We start from the raw sequence: 20,494 nt of genomic DNA, 5'->3' as shown, positions 1-20,494 counted from the left end.
CTTGGGTGGGGAGGAACATGCCCAGAGCACACAGAATGCCAGAAGTGAAACCCTGCAAGTTTTGCCTTTAACTTCAGAGGGGCCAGGATTTCATCCCAAGTATCTTCAGCTGATAGACAGTCATTTGGGACTGGACAGAGAACCAGAGAGCCACTCCTAATATTCTCACAGTCCCCCTTCTTTCTGCTCTGTCAAACAGAAATTGGTTGAAGTAAAGAATCTGGTCTGGTTATATTTTTAATATGCATGTTCTTGATTCATTCTGGAGTCACACACACTAATTACTTAACTATAAACAAGATTATTGAAAGGACAAAACACAGAAGAGGAAGACACCAATTTCCCTTAAAGCCTTGCTGAAAAATCTTTTATGAGGAATAAAAGGGTAGCTTGGACATTTAGGTTGTATATATGACATGTCACAGCCCTTCTGCTTTCTTTGATGCCAGATGTATATCTATATTGCCAGGCTGCTGTAGGATTTCAGTAATTGGCTAATGGTTGGATAAATGGATAAGGACTTGCTCAGGCTACACCATTTATTTATATGTGAAATAAAATGATGTTTTTATCATATATTATTGCTATATTTAAGCACATCTACATACATGACGAAATCACATGCATAGCCAAATTTAGGAAAAAAGGCATAATATGGAATATGTAGAACCCCACTGTGTTTTACATTTGATGTACCTGCATAAAATATGCCAAAATTGCTTCTCAAAGAAACCGTAGTTTAAAAGGTACAATATATTAATCATCCTTCAGTGTTCATTTTTCTTTAGTTTCAGTCCTGTAAATATCAGGAAACTTTATAAGCAGCTGGAGTTAGGATTTTATTCTAGAAGTGTCCTGGGCACTTATTGTTCCAAATGTTACGCTATGTCTATGTCCATTCAGACACTGAGGGGCGGGGTGTGTGGAACCCATCTTTATGGTATTCCGGTACATTTTACAGAAATTAAAGCAGGCTATTTTTGTGAACAGTTGGCACCAGTCACATCCACCCCTAGGTAACCTTCATTGCCAAACAATGTTCCAAAAGAGGAAATTTATTACAGCACCTATTTAGGTATTCTAACATCATTCCGTCAAGGCCATAAAATGATTTACATGGACCAATGTATTACCTCTGCTTTTAGACAAAATGAGTTTATCATGATTAATGATTTTACCATGTCTATAAGAGGAACTTAAATGACGTAGCCATTTACAGTAAAATATGATCTATATTTTTACATTCTTCCTCCTTATTCTCTTCATTTCATTTATTGAAGAAATAAACTATTTTACAGTAAGATATGCAAAGAATAACTTACCACTGAAACAAGGTTTAATATGCTGTCACCATAGTTATATGATGACTGAGCAACCAATACTATAAGGGAAAGAGAGAAAAAAACTGTAGCTTAAATGTCAAAGTTCTGTAAAATCAGGCATAGGCAGAATGGAGATTATTATATGATATGATAATAAGTATGATGAAGCTGTTTAGAAACATTTGGGATTTAGTGATGTATTAGAAAGAGAACAAAAAGGAAATAATCCCTTCTGATATATATTTAATATTACACCTGTTACTTTTTGAGTCTTCCAAGTGACTGAATGCTTGGTCCAGTGGTCCCCAATGCAGTGCCTGTGGGCGCCATGGCGCCTGCTGGGGCATTTATGTGTGCCTGCTTAGTGCCCAGAAGGGGAGAGAAGCTGGGGTCCCAAGCCTGCTGCCGACAGAGTGCTCCAGGGATGAGGGCTGCGGGCACCAGCTTTCTCTGTCCCTGGCAGGCGCGGGGCTGCGGCTTCTCTCCAGCTTCTCCGGGGCTGCAGGCGCCGGTGTTTTCAGTCCCTGGCAGGTGCAGGGCCATGGCTTAAGCCAGAAAGAAGCCATGGCCCTGCGCCTGCCGGGGACAGAGAACTCCGGGGCTGCAGGCTTCATTCTATGTTAAAGTAAGAATAATAAATATATTAGGACCAGCAGTTCAACAATGTTTTACTTTTTTAAAATAAATAAGATTAAAACTGTTTATGGTATTTATTTTGTAAAAACTCCTTAAATTTTTCTTACAGGTAGATAAAAAAGAGCAAATTCACATGGTAAGGTGAAAGAGTAATTGCTGAATAATTGACTTTAATACCTTTTACATGTAAAATTATGCTTTTTATCTTAGCGATTCATATATTATGTAATATTAAATATGATGTTTTTCATATTATTTAATGTACAAATACAAAATAAGCCTTGAAAAATTGCTGGTGCCTGCCACACTCTTCTGAAAACATGTATGTGCTGCTGGCCACAAAAAGGTTGGGGACCACTGGCTTGGTCTATCTTCATGCTCAGATGCCATCCATCCGTCTATCTGGCTTTAGTGGTAGAGATGATCAGAAGGAACTATGAAGGGTCACAAAGGGCATCTATACTTAGGACAGTACTAGTAATAAAGTCTTCATACTCAAGAGAATTGGTTTTATTCTATTTTATATATTTTCAAATTTACTGCAATAGTAGCAGAGCAAGCTGTTTGTTTCATAAAGGATTATAGCATCTAATAAGAAACCAGTAAAAGACTGTACAGGCTGAAGATTAATGTTCCTGAATAAGGACTAATCATTTTGGTTTGGACTAAATCTAGTTGATATAAGAATGTTTGGAAGAAAAGCTATTCCAGTATATTTTGGTCTAATGGAAGAGGTGTTATGGAATTGCCAAATGAACTCTGCACTTCATTGCTATGTAGATTTCTTAACTAACAGAACATGTTTTAGCATGTTTAGAGTCAGACATTGCCTGATTTAGTCAGTTTGACAATGAGGTGATGAGTTTAGCACAATAAGAATTCAAGAACTCATTTTATTTTATGGTTACACAATAATTGATTTGTGGTTATGTTTGTGTTGCTGCCAATTGCATTTTAATATCACTCAAAATGTATAAAATCAATATCGAAATGGCCCTTCGTAGTTAATAAGCACTTACACAGAGTCTAGAGGTGAAAGCTTGGCTCTGTTGATGTCAACTGCAAAAGGTCCATTGACTGCAATGGCACCAAGTTTCACCCTGGATACATTCGGGCAGGTTATCATAACAGTGCCTGCTTCTTTTTGTTTTTGCTTACTTGTTCGAGCTACTTCCTTCTAGACATGAGTTCTGCTGCAATGTGAGCATTTGCAATTACCAGTAGTATACCAAGGTCTAGGCGCAGTGCTTCCTTCTTGATACTACAATTACCAAGAACCATTTTGTGAGTAGCAAAGAGTCCTGTGGCACCTTATAGACTAACAAATGTATTGGAGCATGAGCTTTCGTGGGTGAATACCCACTTCGTTGGATGCATGCATATTTTGTGAGTAGTTAGTAGGAGGTGAACATTCATGTCTACATTGTCCATTTTTTTGAAAGCTGCCTGGATACGTATGGCATCCCAGAAACTTGGTTGGATAGAAGGGCACAGCTTCTTCAGGAAGAACAGGCAGAGAAAAAAGCATGGATGTGTTGCCTTGTATATCAAAGATGATAGTAGGACCTGTTGAAAGTCTCTGGGTAAGGATAAAATGGAGTGGGAGGAGGGAAAATAAAAGAAAAAAAAAGGATGATGTCATTATAGGAATTTACTGTAGACCTCCTGACCAGGAAGAAGAGGTGGATGAGACTTTTTTTTAAACAACTAATAAAATAATCCAAAACACAAGACCTGGTGATGAGGAGGAACTTCATCTACCCAGACATCTGTTGGGAAAATAATACAGCAAGGCACAGATTATCCAACAAGTTCTTGGAATGTGTTGTAGATTTGTTTTTTATTACAAAAGGTAGAAAAAGCGATTGGGGAGATTGTGTTCTTGATTAGGTTCTGACAAACAAAGGAACTAGATGAGCCTCTGAAGGTGGAAGGCAGGTTGGGTGAAACTGATCATTAAATGAAAGAGTTCATGATTGTAAGGCAGTGGTTTTCAAACTTTTTCTGGGGACCTGGTTGAAGAAAATTGTTGACCCAACGGAGCTGGGGATGAGAGGTATGGGAGGGGCTTAAGGCTGGGGCAGAGGGTTGGAGTGCAGGGGTGAGGGCTGTGGGGGTGGGGCTGGGAATGAGAGGTTCAGGGTGCAAGAGGGGATCAGGGCTCTGGGCTGGAGCGAGGGATGAGGGGTTTGGCATGCAGGAGGGGTTCTTGGTGTGAGGGGGCTCAGGCTCTGGGGGGGGGCTGGGGCTGGGTGGTTTGGGGTGCAGAAAGGGGTTCCGGGTTGGGGGGGTCAGGGTTGTGGCAGGGATGTGGGGTGAGGAAGGGGGTCAGGACTCTGGGCTAGGGCCAAGGATGAGGGACCTGGGGTGCAGGAGGGGCTCTGGGTTTGGGGGACTCAGGGCTGGGGTACAGGAGGAGGTCAGGGCTCTGGGCTGGGGGTGCAGGCTCTGGGGTGGGGCCAGGGATGAGGGGTTTGGGTTACAGGAAGGGGTTCCAGGTTGGGGGAGGCTCAGGGCTGGGGACTGGGGTTAGGGTGCGGGCTTATCTCTGGTGGTTGTCAGTCAGCAGCACAGCTGGGGTGCAGAGGCAGGCTTCCCGCCTTTCCTGGCACTGTGGACCATGCTGTGCCCCAGAAGTGGCCAGCAGCAAGTCCAACTCCTAGGCGGTGGCACGCAAGCGACTTTGCACTGCCCTCTCTACCCCCCACTTGTGACCCCAGTGCTCATTGTGGGGGCAGTGTGCGGAGCCCCATAGCTGCCCCACCTAGGAGCTGGACCTGCTGCTGGCCGCTTCCGGGGCACAACGCGGTGTCGGAGAAGATAGGCACTAGCCTGCCTTAGCCGGGCAGCAACACCAACAAGACTTTTAATGTCCCAGTCGGCGGGGCTGACCAGAGAGACCCAGTACTGGGTCGCAACCCGAACTTTGAAAAACACTGTTCTAAGGAATGGTAGGAGGGAAAATAGCAGGATGAAGACAGTGGACTTCAAGAAGGCAGATTTTAGAAAACTCAGAGAACTGGTAAGTAAGATCCCACGGGAAGCAAGTCTAAGGGAAAAAAGAGTTCAGGAGAGCTGGCAGTTTTTTAAAGAGACATTATTACAAGTACAAGAACAAACTATCCCAGTGCATAGGAAAGATAGAAAATATGGTAAGAGGCCACCCTGGCTTAACCAGAACTTCAATGACCTGTAACTCAAAAAAGAGACATACAAGAGGAGGAAACTGGGTCATATTACAATGAATATTCAAAAACAAAAACAAAAAAACAAAAAAAAACCCCCAAGCATGCAGGGAGAAAATTAGAAAGACCAAGGCACAAAATGAGGTTAAACTAGCTAATGGTATGAAGGGTAACAAGAAAGCATTTTACAAATACATAAAATGCGACAGTAAGACCAGGTACAGTGTAGGCCCATTACTAAATAAGGAGGGAAAGACAATAACAGAAAACATAGCAATGACCAAAGTGATAAATGCCTTTTATGTTTCTGTTTTCACCAAAAAGTTAGCAGTGCGTGGATGACAAACATAGTGAACATCAGTGTAGATGGAATAGGATCTGAGACTAAATAGGAAAAGAACAAGTAAAAAAGTACTGAGAAAAGTCAGATGTCTTCAGTTCAGCAGGGCCTGATGAAATACATCCTCAAATACTTAAGGATCTGGCTGAAGAGATCTCTGAGCCATTAGTGACTGTCTTTGAGAACTTGTGGAGGACAGGAGAGATCCCAGAGGACTAGGAAAGGGCAAAAATAGAATTTATCTATGAAAAGGAGAATAAGGACAACCCAGGAAATTATAGGCCAGTCAGATTAACTTCAGTACTCAAAAAGATAATGGAGCAAATTATCAATCTCTAAGCACCTAAAGAAAAAAAGAAGAGAGATAAAAATAAGTAACTGTCAACATGGATTTGTCACGAACAAATCCTGGCAAACCAACCTAACAGCCTTCTTTGACAGGGTAACAAGCTTTGTGGATGGGGGTGGGGAAGCAGTGGATTTCAAATATCTCAACTTTAGTAAGGCTTTTGATACTGTCTCACATGACCTCATAAACAAACTAGAAAAATGTAGTCTAGATCAGGGGTTCTCAACCTTTTTCTTTCTGAGGCCATATAAAAAACTCCATGTCCCACCTGTGCCACAATAACTGGTTTTCTGCATATAAAAGCCAGGGCCAGTGTTAGCAATGTTAGCAGGTAGCAAGCAGAGCAGTTGCCAGGGTCCCCCACGAAGCTACACAGCCCAGGCTTTGGTTTCAGCCTGGGTGGTGGGACTCAGAGCCCTGGGCTTCAGCCCCACGTGTTGGGGATTCAACTTTCTACACTGGGCCCCAGCAAATCTAACGCTGGCACTGCTTGGCAGACCCCCTGAAACCTGCTCGCACCCCCCCCCCGGGGAGCCCCAGACCTCTAGTTGAGAACCACTAGTCTAGACGAACCAGCCAAAAGGTGGGTTCACAACTGGCTGGAAAGCCATACTCAGACAGTATTTGTCAACGACTGAGAATTGAACTGGAAGGGCATATTGAGTGGGGTTCCACATGGATCTGTCTTTGAGTTGATACTATTCAATATCTTCATAAATGATTTGGATAATGACAAGAGAGTACACTTATAAAGTTTGTGGATGATACCAAGCTGGGAAGCGTTGCAAGCACTTTGGCGGACAGGATTAGAATTTGAAGTGGTCTGAATTAAATAGGAAGAAATTAAATAATGATAAATACAAAGTAGTACACATAGAAAGGAATAATCAATTGCACAGATACAAAACAGGAAATGCCTACATAGGAAGGAGTACTACAGAAGAGAATGGAGGGTCACAAACTAAATGTGAGTCAACAATGTAATACTGTTGCGCAAAAAAAAAAAGATCAGTCTAGGATATATTAGCAGGACTGTTGTAAGCCAGATGTGACAAGTAATTCTTCCACTTTACTCAGCACTGGTAAGGCCTCAACTGGAGCAGTGTTTCCAGGTCTGGGCACTACACTTCAGGAAAGATGTGGACAAACTGGATAAAGGCCAGAGGAGAGCAAAAAAAAAAAAATGATAAAAGGCCTAGGAAAACATGACCTAGTAGGAAAGATTTAAAAAAAACGGATTTGTATAATCTGGAGAAGACAGATGGAGGTCATGACAACAGTCTTCAATTAAGTAAAAGGTTGTTATAAAGAGGAGTGTGATAAATTGTTCTCCTTATCCACTGAGGATAGGACAAGAAGTAATGGGCTTAAACTGCAACAAGGGAGATTTTGGTTAGACTTTAGGAAAAACTTTCTAACTGGAAGGGTAGTTAAGCACTTCTTGAACAAATTATCTAAGGTTGTGGAAGCACTGTCACTGGAGATTTTTAAGCACAGGTTGGACAAACATCTGTCAGGGATGGTCTAGATCAGGAGTCTTAAATCTCGGCCCATGGGCCATCTGCGGCCTGAGAACCTCCCCACTGCGACCCACGGAGGAGAGATGCAGGCAAACAGGCTGCTGGCAAGGTCTGCTGCAGGCGCCGCCCCCCCCCATAGCTCCCATTGACTGAGGGAGAGGAACAGAGATATCATTACTAGTTGATGGGCAGAGTCAGCCATGGAGGCAGCACTGTACCTCAGGAATATACTATCTTGCATTGCTCATCTTGATTTTTATTAATTAATGAAATTTATCAATTGGTTCACCACTTCATCAATAGAAAGTGGATATACACCAGCCTTTGCAAACCTGAGAAGGCCTAAGACTATTAGGGAATCCACCCTTTGCCTCAGCGTGAAAGAGCAAGGTTCTTGGAGTTGGCTAAACTGCTGGCTGTGGATGAGTATCAAGATCTGTCCTATTGGCTGCTTCTCTAAATTGCTTTGGGAAGGACTTACGAAAATAACTCAACAAGTTGGAAACACCGACTAATCAATTTCTGTAGGGATAATTTTGCTTTTCTTGTTTTCATGGTATAATTTGGACCACTCTAACTGAAGCAACACAAGGAGAATGAAGTGAATACATTGGAAGTGTATGAGCTCAGTGAGAGAAGAAATGCTCAGCATCAGTTTATGAACAGTGAATATACTTCAGCAAAAGAGCAGGTGGTATTATCGGACCCCAAGGCAAAGGACTGACTGGCAATCCTTATGTTGCATTGATGAGTATGTTCATTCCATTCAACCCTGGACCAGAAGAGGCAGAAACAATTTTTTTTACAAAAATTAAAACTTAGAAGCTGCAGAAAGTTTCTTGATCCCCACATCGTGGTAAAACTAGAATCACAATCCCAGGGCTTACAGTGACTTAAATCAGTCTGCAGTGCATCGTGCAGCAATTTGTAATGGAAGGGGATACTTGTAAAAGCAGATTGGCAAGAGGAAAACAAGCCAAGTTATAATAGTCTCCCTCTCCCCTGTTATGTGTGAATTAGTCAATCAACAAGCCACCTTTTTGCTGTGAGTTCTGGTTTCCTTTAATTTTCTGTTTCTAAGCAGTGTCCACGTGGTCTCTGTTTAGTTTCTGGGATGCAGCTGTCGCTCTTCCCCACAAGACTTGATACAATTTTTTGTGGAACTGAATAAGAGAGAATGATGCATGAGTCAGGCAGGAGAGGAAGGAGAGGAAGGGTGGATGAAGGCATTCCAGGTAGGTAGTATGTGAAGGGATGACTGTGGAACAGATGGTTTGAAGCCACCAGCAGAGCCAGTTGGAGGTATGAGAGGAGGCAGTGGGGCTCATTCGTGTGAAAGTGGTGCTGTAGATGTAGCAAGGGGTGGAGTTTGTGGCATAGAGAGGCATTTTGAAAGGAGGCTGTGTAGTGGTGGTTGGTCTATTGAGCTAGGGGTGATTTGAAGGTGTCAGGGGTCCTCTATGACCCACTACTGATTCTCGGCATCAGCTGCTGCTGCTTAGTCAAACTCACATTGACTTCAGTGAGAGTTTCCCTGAGAAAGGGCTGATTAAGGATTTTCTCCTGTGCACAAAAATGCGTCTCTCGCTCATTGCCACAGTAACCTTGATAGATGAATCTGTCCATTTATCTTCATAAATACCTATTTAAGTATAGTTTGGCCACTACCCTGAAGACTTTATCAACTTCCATTGGCATGACTTTCCTCACAATTATTTTAGGCCCTGAGGGATAGGAATTCAAATTTATTTAATATAATTTATAACAAAAGCATAATATACAAATCAAAGAACTTTGTCTCTTTCAATTTATGTACAATTTAGAAATCCAAATCCCCACAAAAATAAAACAAAACACAGAGAGATTCAGAAAGATATAGGGAACAAAGTTCCAGGAAAATTAAATCCCTAATAATTTAATTGATTTAATTGTTTTTCTTTTTTACTTCTCAAAGTTAGCAGGAACCTTCTAGGCATGCCTGTTCTTGGGAACATTGACATTAATATAGAAGGAAATCCAGGATTTAGTGATGAGAAACGCTGCTTTGAAATTCCACAACTGCACAGCAGTTCCCTCCCAACAGGAAATCACAGGAGCAGAGTGAAAGTGGATGGGCTGGATCGAAGGTGCTGCACCAACACCCAGTGAGGGAGGGAGCTAAAGGTCAGGCTCACTGCTGCAACTGACTCTCAGCGCTCCCCAGAACGTATTCTACAGTCTTCTCTCAGGACGTTTACCCTGAACTCCCACTGTCCAGCTTCACCTCTACTTGTGTGAATTTGATTGGAGGTAAAATTTTCCAAAGGGTTTAAGTCCCAGTTTAAAAAGTGACTTAGTGATACAAAGGATCCTGCATCCCATTGACTTTCATTGAGACTCGGGGTAAATTTTTCAAAAGTCATGCAGGCATTTGAGAACCTAACAAAACTTGCGTCCCTAAGTTACTGAAGCATTTCTGAGAAAGTTATCTTGCTTCTGTTGTGCCAACCTTCTCACTGCCAAATGCCTTGGGTTTGGGGGGCACAGATGCTCCTCTTCATTCACCCTTGCCAGATCTTCTTCGGGTTTTAGTTTCTCTGTCAAACACTGCTAATGCCCAGTTATGAAGCACTCAGACCTAATTAAAAAACAGGTCCTGATGGCTGATGTCAAGATGAGGAACCTGCCCCTTGATCAAACTTTAACCAATGAATCTTAAATACAAAGTCAGCAATTTTACCATGAGTTACAGAAATGTCAGTAGCATTGGCACTTATGTCATCTTTTCAGACATATTGAGGATGAGTCCATTATATATCATCCCTGCAACATATAGGGTGTGGGGAAAAGATTACCTAATGTAAAGCGATCCAGTCTTTGCCCAACCAGAGATGCCAGGTTGCAGTTTTCCAAGAACGCAAAGGCTGCTCCTACTGTAATAAGTATAGAAAAGAACAGATTGCAGCATGTATTTGGAGGTGCAGCCTGCAGAGATGACTGGTCATAGCATGAAATACTCTCTCTTGACCAAGATGGAGCACTGCATAGGTGGACTTGTTTTTTCTTAACCGCACCTATATAAAATAAAGGTGCCTGTGGGCTGGGCTGTATTATAGAACTCCAATACATGGCACTTGGTATATAAATGCACTTCAGGTTTCACTGCTCTAGAGTCAAACTAGCCCAATAAATCTTGGATTGTTTGTTTAAAGAGTGTAGGTGCAATCTTTTGGAAAGTTCAGATCTGGATATCTGCAGGTTTCACCCAGTTTTGGCACCTTTTATGGAAAATTACAAAGGCTAAGTAGAACACAATATTTTGTCAAAAACAAGTCACCACCACATTTCAAGCACTGATGTATTTCTGCTGTGACATTTGTCTGTCTGAATACAAGATACTTGGTTAAAAAGATAATAATAAATTATTAACATTTATCTGAAACAGCTTCACTAACTTATGTTTGTTCCTGGTACTAAAATATGGAAAAATCTGCCTCATTTCTATGAAAAATGGTTTAAATTAATTATTTCTGTTTCCAGAACAGCTAATATCACAGAGAGATGAATTGTCACTCCAATCAAATGTTGCTGTGCCACTGACTAGCTGATGAAGAATAAAACTCCCAACAGAGGGAAAAGACTTTAAAAATACAACAAATAATACAAGAAAAAGTCAAAAGGAAAAATCAAATGAAAATCACAACTAACAAATGGGAACAAGTTACCTATGCAAGAATGTGGATATAGGGGAAAATCCACAAACAAAAGTGGGGGAAAAAACCAAAATAATAGAAAATGTTGACCCAATAAAAAAAGAAATACTGATTTAGGAAGCATAAAATCAACCTATGGAATTCACCATCAGAGGGAATCAATAAGCAGCATATTGTGGCTGAATTTAAATCTATGTTGAATGGCTTTAAAGCCACAGATAATATTTATAGCAACACAGGCTGAGTTAATAATAAGATTAATCAAAGCTTCTACATCAGGACATAAATAGATCACTTATGAGGATCAAATTTTCCCCCACCCCCCTATATCTCTTATCAACTGCATAGTGAAACTGAAAAAAAATGTATTTTGATTTTCTCTTTCCTGTTTGTTAATTATCAGGTATTGTTGACAGCCAGAAGCAGGACATCTGACCTGATAGACATTGTGCCACAGAAAACAGAGTGTCCTAGAAATTGATATGGATTGAAACTTATTCCTCACTGGAGCAATGTTTCTGTAAGACCACTGAAATTAATGTCAGTTTTGTGCTTGGAAAAAAGCACAGTCATTTGTGACCACCTAAATTCTATGACATATGCAACTTTTTTGAATACTTTAATTTCTTCATTCTCCACATACGTGACATTGTATTTGTCTGAACTGTATACAGGATACTGTCTTTAGCCTCTTTTCCTTCCACTCCTGTTGATATTGGTTTTGTTTCCTCAAGTCTAAAAATGTCAACTAGAGACGTTAATATTATGTTGGTTTGCACTACTGAAATGAGTGTTTTGAAAATAATATTAAAGAGTTACTGTCACAGGATACCATGCTGCAGAGGAGCTCAGAAATTTTGCATAGTGTGGACTACCTCCCCATTCACTGGTGATCACACAGACCATTTCCTCCCAGACTGGTGTTTAAGTTACACCTTTGTGACAACTGCAGCAATTGCTTACGTGGGAAAGAAACATTAAGAAGAATTCAAAATATTTTAAACTTCTTTTAAAGAAACATAGCACATGCAGAGAAGGAGATGCCTATGTGTCAGCCCACTTGCTGCCGACCACTACAGAGGGCTACTGCTGATCCACAGACGAACTTACTGTATTGCAATTAAACAATTTCACATAGAGAGTGGGAGGTTGCCATGTTTTAAAGATCAAAAGCTAGTGTTGCTTAATATACAACTTGTTTATGGTCATCACAGTAATGATAGTGTACAAATAGCTAGCTCTTGCAAAATGCTTTTTATCTGTAGATCTCAAAGCTCTCTCTGGACTAGTACTGTTTTTACCTGGGCACAGCAAGGTTTTGGATAGGGTAGTAAACATGCCTGAGCCTTATCTGCACCAGTTCTCTCACTGTCAGGAGCTGAAAAATAGGAGCTACTGTAGACCCTGACACAGTCAGCATTTTATTCTTCACTCAGCTGTTAGTTGCATGCATGGATCTAAACCTAATGTTGTCAAACAGAGTTTGACCTGTTAAATGGTATTGCAAGTATCCACGGTTCCAATATCCAGCTGCTATGGGTTTCCAAGGCTGCTGGCTGTATTTCCAACCTGTATTTTTCTTAAGTTGGCAGCAGAAGAGTGGGTGCAGAAAAGGATGCTCTGCACAGTGATGTGTAACTGTACATTGACTGGAATTCAAAAGTGCGCTAGTGAGTTGTACAAAGGCATCATCAAAAAGCTGAAGTCAAACACATGCTTGAAAACCAGCAAATCTGAAGTGGAGCATGTTTGTTCCATGCAAAAATCTTAGAATAAAATTATTGCTTTTATTTTTATGAAGCAAACTCTTGTAGGCTGCTCAACCATTTCTGCTAGTCTTATGGCTACTCTAGGCTGTGCTATTATGAGAAATCTTGGCAATGTTAGTGGAAATAGGACATGAAGTCTCAGGACATGCCAGTGATGTATTGATTAGTAAAGGTAAGATGCTTGATGCAAACTTTTTGCCTTTTTGCAAGGTGACTGCAGAATTCAAACAGCAGCATAAGAAAGCGTTTACTGTATGGTGTAGATCTGTCAGTGGTGAATGATGGATAGATCGGCTGAAAAGGACAAAAAATTATGGGGGAGATTTTCAAAGACAAATAAAGTTTGGTACCCTGTGTGATTTTGAAAGTTTCCCTGTTTTTAATATAGAAGAACCTACAATACTGGCCAGAAGATAGTTTGTGTTAATTTAAGAGAGATTGACATTTTAGGCATCTGTAATGCAAAGACTTTAAGGACCACATTGTTCTAGTATGTCTGCACAGCTCAGTGACAAAGAAATGCTTGTTTCGGAAAACATTTTGACCTCATTAGTTTATGCAACTGGTACGCTAATAAAAGAGCATGGAGAACTTACTTTTGGGAACTGATTAAAGGAGTTTGTCTGCTCCATGGGTATTGCAAAACATGATGATTTTATAGCTTGATAATGCATCAGCTCCCTCCCATGTACTGAGGCTCAGAAATGTGAAGATGCACTTTTTACTACTTCACACCACCTTCAAGACTTAGCCACCTGATGGTCAAATAATTCAAAATTTGATAGCGCTGTATCATTGCCAACAGTTGCAATACTGGGCCAAAGTCAAATACAATTTAATTATTGGAGTAAAATAGTCATACTATTTTTGCACTCACACCATTGTATAACTTCTATTGATTGGACATTCATAGAGGCTTGATTTTGATATCTGTGCACAGATTTTACACCTGTGTAATTTCACTGCATCAATTTCAGTGGCGCTACTCCTGATTTACAACAGCATGTGAGATCAGAATTATATCCCCTGTGCAAAAAGGTACTATCCAGAAGAGGGTCAGTCATTGTGCCCACCCACTTAATGTCAAATTGGTGCAAATTACATATTTAAAATAAATTTTGGTTAGTGAGAGCAGGACTTTAAACTTTCATTAGATAATTAACCTTCATGGAACAGATCCTCAGCTAGGCTAAGTTTGTAATAGTTTGAGTGGCTTTGCTGGAGCTACCACAATTCAATCCAATTGAGAATCTGTGTGGAGTTTTGGCCTAAAAGGAATAATTTTTCTGGAAAAATTATTTGTATCTAAAAATTGAGATATATAATGGAAACAATTTTACAATCTTAAGTAGAGCTTTTGCTTCAGTAATATAATGCAAAATATAATTAACTGGATTGTGCAAGCCTAGGGTAATTGCTAGAGATATGGGAATGTGATGAGGTTAGGGTGACCAGACATTAAGGGAAAAATATCAGGACTGCTGCAGGGGGTGGGCGGGGAGGTGATTTTTTTTTTTTTTTAAACACTCACCCATCTGGGAGTTCGGTGGCAATTCGGCGGAGAGCCCTCCAGTCACGAATGGTCTTTGGTGGCGGGTAATAAACCTTGCCACCAAAGACAGAAGCACCCACCGCCGAAGACTGTCCGCGACTGAAGGCCTCTCTGCCGAATTGCTGCCAAAGACGAGGAAACAAAATATCAAGACAAATGGCATCCCGACCATACTCTGGTTGGGACGTGAGACAAAATCTGGACAGTCCTGATTTTATTGGAACGTCTGTCACCCTACATGAAGTATACAAACTTCACACTAGGCAGTCCCTGTAGCCCCGCCTCTCTAGATCTGCAGAGCATGCTCTAACTACAGAGGAAGCTTAAATGTACCTCACTCAGGGAGGAGACAGACCTACTCTGAGGGCTGGACAAGGGTGCTGAAGAAGCCTCACTGAAAGGAATAGGAGTGCATGCTGAGCCCACTTGGGACTGAAGGTTTGGTTACCTTTTCTTTTGTTACCTTGTATTGGACTTAGAGCAATGGAGGAGAGACAGATGGTAGGAAGTGACCCAGGAAGGGTAACTCTGGTGCCAGACATGGTTGACTTTCATAGGATCCTGAGTCTGAGCCTGCTGGAGGGGTATAAGCCATATTCCAATCTTACTCCCCCTTTGATAAGAAGAGGGTGAGGACATTGTAACCTGAGGTGAAGCTATACCTCAGGTGAGGAACTGGACTGAAAGGCCTTCCTGCTGATAGGTGATATTGGGTGCACCTGACCCTCCATTACATGGAGGAGTCCACTAAGTGGGACTCATTTAATTTTGAAGTGTGTAAAAAAAGAATTAACCTCATGCAGGTAAGGAAAGGTATTGTAAATAAATACCAATCTTTAGAAAAAATTACACTATGAAGTGGAATGCTAACAAAGGTCTATGAGATGTAAGATAATAGCAAGGCAGGAGAAGTTTTCCAAACTGTTGCGAAATGTAAATGTTCACCTGCTTGTTTTGCTTAATATATTTAATTACAAGGATTTCCTTAAGGTAACAAATAGGCCTGTTTAAGTCCAGTAAGTATTTTGACAGTTATGTGCAATCAGGACAGGCCATGGATTAACATAACATCTCTTAAAAGAAAACCAGGTTGTTTCAGGCAAAAAGTTCTCTGCAGACTTATAACACATAAGTATTTAGAATTTCTGCTGAGCACTCTCATAAGGACATGACATCAAGTTGCTGGCATTTTTAATTTTTAGAGATGATACATTTTAAAACAAAGAAAAAGTTGAATAAGTCTAATCTGACTTATTCAAATTATAAACAGTTAAAAAAGAGAGGGTGAAAGGACTTTGTTTCTTGCCTCATTAGAATATTGTTAATACAGCAGGTCTAATCAATGTAATATTACATATCTTATCTAACTATGATCTAAAGTAATACCAGTATGATTTGATTCATCCTTCAAAGACTACTGAAAATTAAGAACCAATAGCAGTGCATGTTGTGTTAGAAGCAAGACTTATAATTATTAATCCCGCCAATAACTGTTTTTTTTATGATGTATGCATGCAAGTATAAAATGGAAAATATACCTAACAGTATGAACTGTAGAATGTAGCAGTCCTATATAGCATATCTTTAGCCCTTGTCAATGCTTAAAAATTCATACGTATGACTTTACTATGTGAAATCAGACAATTCAGTTTTAAAAAAAATCTTTTACTTCCAGAATAGCCTTTTAAAACAATCAAGACAAATTTTGGAATACCATTAGTTTGCACAAAATAACTAAAAAAGATAAATTCAGAAGTCCAGATGTTGGCATGAGGTAAAACCATGTGCATTTATTTAATCTGCATTTTAGAATTAGTAAGCATAAAATTAAATACGTTGACTGTAATAATTCAGTCATACAAGTGCAAGTCTCCAGCTATAACGTATTTTATGGCAGATCATTTAAAAAATGTACCAGTAAATCATAAAAGAGGGAGCATGTCCATTTAACTTTTATTGAAGTATACAGGAGGTTTTCTTTAGAAATCAAATATGAGCATGAAGATATGGCCAAACGTAAAATCTATCAAATTCAGTGAAAATTTTCTGACTTTAAATAGTAGTTGTAAGAATGACCAATATATATTCTTTATTACATCCGCCCTCACTCTACAAGTAAAAAAAAAATAATAAACATTCAGTAAACATTCTTTCCTAAGGTATTTTCCCTTATATATCAGTGATTTATCCATTTCTCGTATACATAACTTTTTAAACATACCAATCAGTGGTTCTCACAATTGAAAAATAAAAGCACAAAAAAGTTTACACTGTTGTACAGGTAAATAAAAGATCATCTTGAATTAAACTGTATATCCTTAAGGGCATAGTATAGTTTCAATTTCATTACCTATTACATAATTAGCTTCTTACATACAAATATTGACATATTTGGCTTGTGCTTCAAAGCCTCTGTATCTGTAAAGTCCATGTCAATGCCACTCATAATTTGAAATCACTGGAGATGTCTTTACTGCTGCTAGGTTTAACCTGGTCATGCAATATCGTCTCCTCAGAACTTGTTGTGGCACTGCAGTTCTCGGTGGAATCATCAGAATCTGGATCCAAGCCTTCAGGGCAGGGGAGTTTTAAAAGCTCTTCACGGAGTTGAGCTGTGTGACGCTGTATGTACAGATATTAAGATGCTGATTAAAACATCATTACTTTTCACAATTCTTCTAAGAAAGTAATTTTGATGCATATTATCAATCAAATAATATCCAGGAAAAATATATCATAAAAACGGGCTCCCACAAGTTGAAAACCATTTCTGTGGCTGTCAACCAGTTCAGCAACAGTAATGGTTACAGAAATACACATACCCACAGAGTTCTACTGAGGGTGAAGTAAAGGGGACAATGGGATGCCAATCTGCAGCAGCAGGGCATTTGGGGTCAGGAAGGCAGCGGAAGTGTCCTGGTTTGTCAACCTGTGCATCACAGCTGTGTACTGTCCATGCTTATAGTTGGTGTTGGGCACAGCAGGAAAATTTTGGATAATTAGAACTCACTGTCTATAAAAGGGTTATGAAAATACACATACCACAGAGATATATAATATAAACACTGTGGACATTTCTCTAATCTGTTCACTATAAAAAGCAGTGACCCTCATTTTAAAGCTCAGTTGCATTGAAACAATGTCATTCCAGCAACAGAAAAAGTGTTTCCCAGTAATAAAGCCACAAATTCTGCTCTTGTCCAAGCAAAAAACAAAAGTTGTTAAGTATTGTATATTTTGTTACTGAACACTAAATTGCATTGGGATGTTAGATGTGCCAGGCCACTTAAATGTACAGTTATTTGCTTATCAATTTTTGATTGTCTATGAAAGTAATTTGTTTTCTGGGAAGCTTCCCTTTAAATCTGTACTGCAGATTGGTTATAGAAAATTTTATCATATCCCAAAATACATCCCAACGTAACACCAAACTGCTATAAAAGCCTTATGAAGAAAATTAAACTCTCAAACTTGCATGGGGTGGAACAAAACTAAATAAGAAGGAAATAAATTCCATTTGTAAAATATTTCATAAATGATCACCAAGAGATGCAGCGTGATTGTCAGTTTTACAGTTTATTTTAAAGCTTCAATCATGATTCAACTTTTTTTTTTTTTTTTTTTTAATATTGCTATTTTTGCTTGTTGTACTCATACATGCAGGATAGTTTCATTAAAGTGAACTGTTGCTTCATGTTACCTGTCATTATATTAGCATGCCTCACCTTAAGAGCTGCTGCGTGATGAGACATGGTCCTGCCTACCCGTTTGTCACTGCTGTACTGCTGTATATCTGCTATCCACTCCTCACACTGGGCCATGATCTCCACTCTTTTCAAGTAAAAATGTTTGTGTATGACCTGTAAGAAATATACAAGATAAGAAGAAAAAATTTTAATCACTGGCTTCCAACAACCACATGCTTTTAAGAACAGCAAGGCTGTGAGTTTTGACCTAAAAATGTCAAGTAGATCAGTGGTTCTCAACCTTTTTGAGCTCAGGACTAATTTGCAAACCTTGATAGCTTATCATGACACAGAGAGACCTCCACCCCCAGAAGCCCACAGATCCAGTCCTCACCCCTAAACACTCTGCAGGGTTGCAGCAAGGGGGTGGGTGGCCTCAGAACTAAGATTCCAGACATTACAGCTAGGGAACTCCCTAACTGGGGAAAGGGTAGTGAGCTGAGATATTCCCCCCCAAAATACAGCCCCTCCTCCCCCAGTCCATGGGGGGGAGAGTAAGGGGTGGGGTGGAGTGGGATTTGGGGGCAAAGTGGTCTGGGGGAGAAATTGGAGGTAAAGTGGAGTGAAGCTGCGCAGCAGGATGGGGAGCTGAACAGAGGATGTTGCAAGGCAGAGGATAATTTAAGGGACCAGAATTTGACAGCACTATGACTCATTCCCTCCGAGCTCCTGTCCCATAGGGCTGGTTGGGTTTGGCACCCTGCTCTGGGCGCTGTGACCTCCAGAGTCACTATGACACTCAGTTTTGGGCTGGCTGGACCAAATTTGTGAGTGGCTTTATAACCTAGTGGATAGGGTCGCAATGCCAAGAGGGGAGGTTAGCACAGCCAGCCCCGGACCCTTTTATGCATTCTGGCTATCCAATTTTGAGTCACAATCCACAGCTTGAGAAACCTCAATGCAGATGAGAATATTGTCATTTAGATATTTTGTGTTATATGGCTGACGATTAAACAAAAGCCTAAATACAATACCTTACTGGACGCTAAAATATTGACAGTAAAATGGTAGCCAAATTCCCTGACTGTACAGAAATCCCAGATGTATTTGCAACACAGGGCATACATTTACACACAAATATTTTCTAATCTGGAACAGAACAGATACAATACATAGGGCTTTTCATGAGTTTTAAAGCCACTGCCCTCACAGAGCAGAATGTGTTTGGTGGAAGGGAGAAGAGCACCAATTATGTCTCTAGTCAGTGCCACTTTCTGCCTGAACAGTAAACAGGTAGGCAGAAGAACTTGTATTAGCAAGTGAAGTGTATGGAAGAATGTCAATTGTGCAGTATATTCTTCCCCAGAGCTGGCCACAGACCATCAGCTAGTGTGCAAGGGGGCAAGGCCACAGTTATGTCCCCTTGTGGTTACCACCTTTGGTGGTACTAAAACTCCCTGTAATGCTCTTGTGATTTTAGAGTTCAGGCATCAGCATTCAGGCTGCCCTCTACACAGGCGGAAGCCAGAATCTGACCCTATACTTATCTTGGTGTTTATATACAGTTTTAGAGAGGACACAAAAGTAGTCTTAACTTTTACTAATGGCATGAGACTCTTAGTATGACTTTGTCAGAGATTTCTAAATCTTAAGTGGGGTCACAGATTTGTAAAACTAGAGAACTACTCTGAAATAGTTTGCTAAAGAAGTTTATCAAGCACACTATCAATTACGTCAAGGCTGAGTATTTTTGCAGTACAGTAGACGTGGGGCCACATTCTCCACTGCTTATTTCCTCTTTTCCTTATTATTCCTCATGGAGTAAATAAACAAACTCTATCCTGAGAGTTGTTTCCCCTCATTTATAGCAGACACTATGAATAAACAGTGTGTAGAACACTTATTTCCCTCCCCTACTCTTCCCCGCCCTACTAATTGTATAGGCAGCAACTTAGTAGTGTCTGTTTGCCTTCTTCGGCTTCAGGTAGAACAGATGCTTATTTTATCCAAAAGGTTTTTGTTTGGTTTGACCAGACTAATGTATAGGGATAGCCATACTCCTTCTAAGCTAATGGGCCAATAAGTCAAATAGGTGCTGAAGCTTCTGCACTCAGAAAAACTGTACCTGACCTTTCAGCTATTGAAGAGAAGATTTTAGAAATTCTTTGTCCTTTGGGGACAACCTGAATGTTAGCTCCTTCAGCGATGACAAAGAGGATTGGGAAAGCTGCCAACATTGTCAACATTGATCCCAATGTCCTCTGAGGGGTCAAGCAGTTTTTCAGGCTGTATATATAGGATAGGAGAGGGAGAAGGAACCAACCCAGGGTAACTAATGGCTTCAGAGATCAAAAGGCTCAGACTACATCCCTAGTAGTAATGAAGTCAACAGCAGAAGTCTGGTTCCAAGACTTTCATTCTGAGAAAGCTGTTCGAGACAGTG

General features: G+C 40.3%; 1 protein-coding gene and 1 long non-coding RNA gene across 4 annotated transcripts in view; one reads left to right on the top strand and one right to left on the bottom strand.

Moving 5' to 3' along the window:
* The first annotated feature begins 2,530 nt into the window (after window positions 1-2,530).
* On the top strand, window positions 2,531-13,208 carry LOC115648874. Of its 3 annotated transcripts, none has more exons than XR_003999680.1 (3): window positions 2,531-3,541; window positions 7,936-9,641; window positions 10,872-13,208. It is a non-coding gene; the product is annotated as an uncharacterized LOC115648874 (long non-coding RNA). The 3 variants fall into 3 exon arrangements; XR_003999681.1 differs by lacking the exon at window positions 2,531-3,541 and having other exon boundaries at window positions 7,210-8,397; window positions 9,307-9,641; XR_003999679.1 differs by lacking the exon at window positions 2,531-3,541 and having other exon boundaries at window positions 7,210-9,641.
* A 2,927-nt stretch (window positions 13,209-16,135) lies between these two features.
* The window catches only part of BIRC6 (baculoviral IAP repeat containing 6), a 338,471-nt gene continuing 334,112 nt past the window's right edge, over window positions 16,136-20,494 (bottom strand). Inside the window, 2 exon segments of the mRNA XM_030557127.1 lie at window positions 16,136-16,987; window positions 18,091-18,225. Coding sequence (XP_030412987.1) covers window positions 16,808-16,987; window positions 18,091-18,225 — 315 coding nt within the window. The 3' untranslated portion in view covers window positions 16,136-16,807.

This window comes from Gopherus evgoodei, chromosome 3 (assembly GCF_007399415.2).
Source record: "Gopherus evgoodei ecotype Sinaloan lineage chromosome 3, rGopEvg1_v1.p, whole genome shotgun sequence".
Taxonomy (NCBI): Eukaryota; Metazoa; Chordata; order Testudines; family Testudinidae; genus Gopherus; species Gopherus evgoodei.
The sequence above is the reverse complement of the archived record's forward strand: the minus strand, read 5'-3'. Positions and strand labels throughout refer to the sequence as shown.